The sequence below is a fragment of the Ixodes scapularis genome, unplaced genomic scaffold (genome assembly GCF_016920785.2).
Source record: "Ixodes scapularis isolate PalLabHiFi unplaced genomic scaffold, ASM1692078v2 PGA_scaffold8__174_contigs__length_109621045, whole genome shotgun sequence".
Taxonomy (NCBI): Eukaryota; Metazoa; Arthropoda; class Arachnida; order Ixodida; family Ixodidae; genus Ixodes; species Ixodes scapularis.
The window spans coordinates 9,229,992-9,237,958 of record NW_024609883.1 but is presented as its reverse complement, the minus strand read 5'-3'; the positions used below and the strand labels follow the sequence as shown (position 1 = coordinate 9,237,958).

At 53.1% G+C, this 7,967-nt stretch overlaps 1 protein-coding gene across 1 annotated transcript in view; it reads left to right on the top strand.

The window, feature by feature from the left end:
* The first annotated feature begins 1,650 nt into the window (after positions 1-1,650).
* LOC8051654 (homeobox protein TGIF1) overlaps positions 1,651-7,967 on the top strand; it is a 126,440-nt gene continuing 120,123 nt past the window's right edge. Inside the window, exon 1 of the mRNA XM_002433608.5 lies at positions 1,651-1,861. Coding sequence (XP_002433653.2) covers positions 1,846-1,861 — 16 coding nt within the window. The 5' untranslated portion in view covers positions 1,651-1,845. The remainder of the gene's footprint in view (positions 1,862-7,967) is intronic.

The window sequence follows — 7,967 nt, the reverse complement described above, 5'->3', positions numbered from 1 at the left end:
CCCCTTGGTATGGGCGTAATGCACGCTCACAGTTGCCTTACCCTCCCGGGTTAAAACCAATAAACAAACAAACAAACAAACAAACAAACAAACAAACAAACAACGTAGCCGCCCGAGCGGAGAGCAGACGATGAGGGCTTGGATGAGAGCGCTTCGGTGCGCGAGGCAGTCGGGGACTCTTTGCTGCGTCGCTGAGCATGACGTCGTGCCGGGGGTTGTCCTTGACTGCGAGCTTCCACCATGCTCCTAAAGGCCACGCAAACAGAGCAAAAAACTTGTAAGCTTGGAATTGTTGCATCGTCTCTTTAAAAAGCGTGAAGCAAACTTTACGCTTCTTAAAAGGACGATGCAACAATTTTTGTCCTTTCATTCAATACCGCTAAGAACTATTCCTTATTCCGTTCTGCGCAAGTTCAGTTGCAGCGAAAATGGGAGAAGATCGAGCAGCGTTCACCTCCTCAACTCGCAGTCAGAACGAGCGGCCTAACCACGCGTTAGGGTTTGCAAAGCGTACGGCGCGCAGACTTCCTGACGCAGTTCAGGTTCGGATATTGCCGTCATTACAGCTATTGCATTCGAACCACTATCGGAATACTCGTCGAGGCATTGATTGCCCCGAGGGCCCGAGCCCAAACCGAATGTTGGCGCACTGATCGTGTCCAATCTATGATGTGCACTTGAATATCATTCACCACGGTCGCCTCACGTCAACGATGAAGTTCACGACTATACGCCAGGAAGTTTCGCCAAGGAGAGACTGAAAGAGGAAGTCCGTTTTCATCATCAAAATTACACCGCGATCGAGAAGCTTCTTGATCAGTGGCGTCGAGTGCGAGCATACCTCGGTCCCTCTAGTGTCAGTAAGGTAGTGAGATACGCGGCATTTGCTGCGACCTCTTCGGAAACCCTTCCTGCGCACCACCGACCTTGCCGGTAGCAGACCGTAAACCCCCGAATCACGGCCATTCGGGCAAATCCCGAACGTGACGTCATGAGCGGAAGAACCGCGAGAGGTTGCCACCGAAAAGATGTGCATGCCGCTCACTCCGACAAGCCCGAGGTCAAGCCTCCGACATCACTGCACCGGCTTGAAGTTTGAACTGGGGGCATGGCAGCAACGGATCGGAGGACACAAAGGGAAGCGCGTTCGGAAAAGTTCGTGCAGTACGTCAACGGGACACTTTCGCAACCATCCCTACCTCCCCCCTCCCCCCCCCCCCCCCCCCCCCCCCCCGCCAAACGGGCGATCTGACGTTCACGAAAGCGTCCCAGTCACCGCCGAAGATTGCCCGGTCGCTTACTGCGCGAGCACTTCCGAACCCGCGCTGGAGGGAACACTCGCGAGCGAGCCACGGCGGCGCCTTTTGCGAGGCACGTGGAGGGAGAGCGCCGTAGAAAGCGACGAGCGTGAACTGGGACAGGTCCCACGAGGCTGCTGAAGAGTAGGACAAGAGCTCAGGGCGGTCAGCCGACAAGGACAGCGCGGCGCCCGCCGCCAGTGGGACAACCATCCGCTCGCTTGCGCCACCGGAGCTCGCCGCCGCGAAACACCTGTTGCCGCTACGGGCACCGCGGCGGCGGCGGCAGTTCCGAAGAGGAGAAAGCCTTCCTCCCCCCTCGTCGGTCGACTCCGCTGGCGGCGTTGGCGTCGGTCGGCGTTGCTGCAGCCGCTCGTCGTCGACGTTTTTGCGGCGCGCTCAGAGAGCACGTTGGGCACGTGCCTAGCGCAGCGGGGAAAACACACACACACTGCCGCCCTGGATTGGCAGCGCGGCGGCGTCGCACGGGAACGAGCAGCCAGCGACGCGGGAGGCATGGACAGGCCGTGACGGAGCCCCGCTCAGCATGAAGTCCAAGCGTGGTAAGTCCCTTTCTGGCCCGCCCGAGTCGACGAGGTCGGCGTCGCGGCATCCGATCCCGGGTTTGTGGGGGGGGAGATCGGTTTGCGGTTCCGTCGACGCAATGACGGAAATCGCCTGCCTTCTTTCTCGGCTATATTCGGTCGGTCCCCCGCACGAGCACGCAGCGCTGGAGGCGCCTGATGCGGAAGCGCGTGAATCGAAGACGCGTGCGTTCTTGCGATCGTAACCTTGACTGCTTAACCGCGTTTCAAAAAACAGGAAAGTTTTGCGGTTTTGGGGCGCCTTCATTGTGCCTTTTGAGGCAGCTTACATATCGAGAGCGTGAACACGCGGAACTCTGAAAGCGCGGCGGTGAAAAAGCGCTGACCGTTGCGCTTGGCGCCTCCGACCACGTGCTGGCGTGACAGGTCCGTCCGGTCGGTCCGGCCTGGCTTCCTTCTCGCTCTGTCAAGTTTGTCACAAACCGCGATCGCTTTTTTCAGTCGGAGTTTCTCTCTGAGGTACATCTTCGGCTCCTAATCATGCGAAATTCGATTTTGTTTCGCTTGCGGGCCACCGAAAACCGTGTGCGACGGACGAGCCGGCGGTGAGTGGTGCCGTGGAGCAGCGCCGCCACGTCGCCCTTGACAGCGAGCGGTGTGACGCAAATGCGTTTTGTTATCGCGTCAAACTGCGCCTCCGGCTCCGCGCCGGTTGGCTTCCTCGAGCGGAGACTGGATGTGTGCCGCGTGCGGAAGCGTTCGGCAGCGATCCGGACTCCTGGCCAAGCGAGCGGCGTTGCCCCCCTCCCGCGTGGACCTGTGCACGCTGGCGGAGACGTCCATACGAAGGGTGTTGCGTCCGGGTCATTCGAAAGGTGTGGAAGAACACTGCGATTTGTAGATGGACAGAACGTTTCTTCAAATTGAGTTCTATAACGCCTTTCCTTTTTTTGTTGACAATTTACTCCCACGCAGACTGACTGACACACAAACAAACCGAAAAACCTGAAGAGGCATATTTCTAAAAATTTCAGTACGAGGAACTGTCAAAGGACCGTTGTCACTTCTTGTTATTGCTGCGTTGATTTGGTGTGCCGAACGTACTCCTTGCATAACACGCCCCCCCCCCCCCCCCTCCCCTCCCTTCCTGAGCAGCTATATTGATGAGCATGCATTTGTAAAACGACCCCTTAAGGTGAGATCGAAATCACGATGAAGCATTTTTAATGTCCCTTAATCCCACGGATAAATTCGAGAGACAAGTCGCCGTGCAGAGTGTTTTTCGAGCGGCGCCTCGCGTTTATTTATGGGTTCGCGGGGGTCCGCTAACTTTGGCTGGCGATGTGTCGCCTTGCACATGTACCGTCACGTAACGGTTTTTCGTGACGCTCTTTCGCACCGTGCCACTCGCCTCGTGAACAACCGGCCCTAGAACGGCGTCAAAACTATTCTAATTATAGATGACGAAAACCTTCCACATGAAACGATTTTCTCGCGAAAGTATGCGCGATTTGAAGTATTTGTTATCGCCTTGGGCCGGTTTGCTGCCGGGCTCCTCGGGTTCCGCTAGCCAGTGAGAGCCGCCGCCTCGCGAGTTGCAGCCCCAGATTACACTTTGCCCACCAGCCAAGTTACGGGGAGCGCCGAGAGGCGCCCGACTCGCCTATCTCTCCGACCACGCTCTTTTTTTATACATTTCTTTTCGCTTAAGCGAACCGACGATTGTTCTTCGTTCTTGGCGGCTTGGGTGCACCTGTCGTAATATGTGCGAATCTCTCGTAGCCTCCGACACGCCCATTTTCTCGCCCCAAAATGCGCGTCCTTGTTTGTGCTCCAGCCGATTCAGCATGATTTTGTTGTCCACGTAATTTCCGCCAGATTTTGCTCCGCACGGGGGACTTCTGCCGCTGCCTCCACGACAGTAGGTTTAGCTTTCGGTTGATTCTGTCTCTTTTTTATTTTTTTTCTCTCGTTCTGCTCTCCGCAACATGTGCTGTTTGACGTGGCTGGGAGAAAAGGCGGCCGCATGAAACGCGCCACAAGCGCAGGCACACACGTACACACGTGTGTACAATGGGCGGCGCGGTTCGCCAGAACGCGGTTTCGGCGCACACTTTGAGCCTTTTACTCGGACAGGGTATCGGGGAAGCGCCGAGCTTTACCGCCTGTATCTGCTCCCTCGACCGAGCACTTTACACCACGCTATACTAATTTTCGCATCGAAAAAAAGAAAAGAAAGGGAGGTTAGCGCATTGTTCGTACGCCGCGCAAGGTATATTCTTACGACATCTGGTTGTCTGTGGAAGAGGCGATATGCTTTCGGTGTTTGAAAAGTGTACATCTTGATAAGATTACGTATAGATTATACAAAATGCACCCACAAGTATCTTTATTCTCCACATGAAGGGGGAAGCTCTTAATGCTCCGCGGGGAGCCGGACTTTTTTTTACTACAATTGCTGACGGGAAATCGTGTTTAGTATGCTCTATGAAAATGTTTGATTTGTACGAAATACCCCAAAAAATAAAATAAAAAAGAAACGGCTATTGCTCGTTTGTTTGAGCAACGTTCTCCTCTGTGTACTCTACATTTGCATCCGCACACAGACAGACCAGCTATTGTCGCTTATATATATCTATAGGTTATGTCCGTGCAACTAGATGTCGTCGGCGGTTCTCGCGATTGCACGCGTTCAACGTGATTTTGAATCGAATCACGAAATGTTTGAGCCGCGCGAGCGGAAGCACGTCTTACGCGACATGTCACGTAAACATTCAACGGGCCGACGCATGTACTATGAAGGTGTTGCGCTGGGTTACAAAAGCGCAGAGATGTTCCGACGAGGACACGCAAAGTTCATCCACTCCCTTTAAAAGGACGCGCACACTTGTCCGGATTGTCTTACGGTGCTTCGAAGACGGCCTCTCACATTCCTTGCGCGTCATTTCGCGGCTGATGTGACATTCCCGCTTTTCGATCGGCTCTGCTCGAGGTTTGCCTGATTTGGCAGACGGTTTATCTTGGTCCATCGGCTGGAAGGACTGGTTAGAAATATATTATTCTTTTAGCCGTCTGCAACTTTGAGATTACTTACGCTTTCAGTGCAATGGTGAAAGGAGTAGTGACTGCTGGAGTGGTGCGTCTGGGGAACGGTGTTCTATACACACCCCAGACCTTCACCACTCCACAGACTGAAAGGATGAGGTGTGGTAACTAACTGCTCGCACTACTGAGGATCAGATCCGAGCTGACTCACTCGTCCCGTTCATTGAGTGTTGATCGTGGTGATGGCGGGTTGACTGATTGGGGATGACCATGTCGTTAATCTTTGGCAAAACCATATATTCGCCTGCTCAGAGACGCGGCTCATAAATCCTTTGAATTGGAACGACGCCCCCAATTGATGTTGATTCAGCTCCAATCCACGCTCCCACGCGACTCCTTAGCCTGATGTGAGCGATATATCGATAGTCATACACACCGTGTGCGTATAGGACTCAGCTGGACGTAAAACAGCCCGGGCATTTTCTTCTTTGTAGCTTTTTGTTTTGTTTCTTGCTCTTGTCCATTTTTGCTCTGACGTCGGAGGTGATTCATAGCCACGAACAACGATAGCTCGTAAATCGTTCTCAAATCGGCTCAAGCCCATTCAAAGTGAAGATTAAAAAAAAAAAAAAAAGCTTGTGTATGTTTATAAAGCCTAGAACTTGGCCTGCCTCAACGGGCGTCGAGTCTCCCAACTGTACATGAGAAATTCAGCCAGTGCAGTACAACCACTAGCACGGGGTCTTTAACGTGCTTCAGGCAGTAGTGATACACGGCCGCACGCCGGTACGATGCTCATCCAGATCGAAACGGGCAGGGGCCAAGGATTGAACCCAGGATCCCTGGGTTCTGCAGCGCGAGCTTTCGCTCCACGTGCTCCGAGCTGGTGTGTGCTAGACCACTCGCCCACCGATCCCTTAAAGTGAAGAATAAAACTGAGTCACCCTGACCAACAGTAATGGGGAATCCAATATGGAAAGGGCGAGAGTTAATGAGACAGGAAAAATACTTTTTTTTTTCTTTTAAGTTCCTGCGGCTGAACTTCCAAGCGTATCGCGGTTCACACGATCTCGCAGTTTAGGCTATTCACGTCGTCTCAAAGACGTCCTCCGTGTAAGCTGGACGCAACCTTACGCGAGTGTAATGTTTATGCAATCTGTATCCTTCTTCCCGCGAAAAAGAGCTGTCTTCGGCGGCTCCAGTTCGACTCCCGAAACACGTAAACACCCGTAGTGCAACCGTTGGATATACACTGTCAGAACAAAAAGGTGTATTGTTACACCCTTTGTCCCATATAATACACCCCAAATCTTCAGTTCGAATTACAGCACACTGACGTCGACCTAATGGGAGTAACTTTCTCGAAATGCTTGATTGCCGTGTGGTACAACTTATAGCTAATGACTACAAAAGAAAAAAAAAAATCAGGGTTTTTTTCGGCCTTACTGCAAAACCTCAGTGTTTTCTTTCTGTGGTCTTTGATACGTACAGTCTCCGGCAATATGAAAGACCCACTGGGAGCGCGTGGCCGAGGCGGTGGCTGGCGGGGGCGCCGCGAGCGCTCCGGGCAATTCCATTCTGCTTCGAGGGGAGGACGCTCACTCGGGGTCAGCTAAAGCGAAACGCGCTTATCAGATTGTGCTGAGCCCCGAGTGAGCGTCCTCCCCTGGAAGCAGAATGGAATTGCTCGGAGCGCTCGCAGCGCCCCCGCCAGCCACCGCCTCGGCCACGCGCTCCCAGTGGGTCTTTCATATTGCCGGAGACTGTACTTTAGCTGTTTAACAAGATATATATGGCACCGTTATCGAGCCCCTCGTAGAATGTGGGGCCGTCTGTTCGACTATAGGGCGCTGTACTGAAGTTTTGGGGTGCATTATAGGGGACAAAAGGGTGTAAGGTGACACCGTCGAAGTGAAGTTTTCGGGTGCATTATATGGGACAAAAAGGTGTAAGGTGACACCGTCTAAGTGAAGTTTCTGGGCGCGTGATATGGGACAAAGGGGTGTAAACAGACACCCTTTTTTGTAGAGAGAGTACTCCTCACAATTCAAAAAATAATAAAGCACATAAAATCCTCATGAGGCAATCGGAGGAACGTAGCCAAGAAGTAGGCGTTAGACATGCTTTTCGGGGAGCGAAAAACATGTTGTCGCGTCGATTTCCCCGCTAAATGAACGTTACATGATCCGACGTCACGCGCCGTGATCACGTCGCCTGACAGCATGAAGTCCACGCGTTGCGTGACGTCACTCTGCATGCTCGCTGGACTTTACGTCACGTTGTCAAGGTAACGTCATCTTCCCCGCTAAATTTAGCGCGAGAATTCACGGGCGGACGCACGAGCGGACGAAATCCTGGGTTTTTGGGTGTTAGAAAGAATTACACGCTTTAAAGGAGCAATCGTTCGATAACGTCAACGGCATACGGAGCGCCAGCTCGTCTGCTTTTTTTTGCAGGGGTTGTGGCGACGTCAGAAAGACGCCGAGCTCTGATTGGCTCTGATTGAAGAACAGTGGGTAGACCTCAGAGCGAGATACCTTGAGGTCTGCCCGCGATCCTTCAGTCAGAGCCAATCAGAGCTCGGCGTCTTTCTGACGTCACGACAACCACCTGCCAAAGAAGCAGACGAACTTACTCTCCGTGATGACATCTTGCCCCGAATTGATTTCAACATCCTCGGTCGTGGTCTTAGTTCTACCCCGACGTAAAAAAGTGCACTTATACCAGTCCCGGCGGCGTCTACCTGCTGCCACGGCGAAGGACGACCCGTGATTTCCTCTGCTTACGAGGACAGCCGGAAAGTAATAGCTTAGTCCGGTTAGAGTGACGCGAAGGGGGGGGGGGGGGGGGGGGGGGGGTGTATGCATCGCCCACTGTTTCCGTGCAAGCGCGTTATACGAAGCGATCAACTAATGTCTTGGCTAATGGAATCCACGCGACCTTTTTGTCTCGTGGACTCGTGCGTACCATAACGCCGCATCGAAAAGTTCACCGGTCACGCGATGCGATATGCGGTCGCTTATTTTTAGGAGCCGTTTCGCGAACGTATTTTTTTTTTTTGTTAATTGCGCCTCGGAAC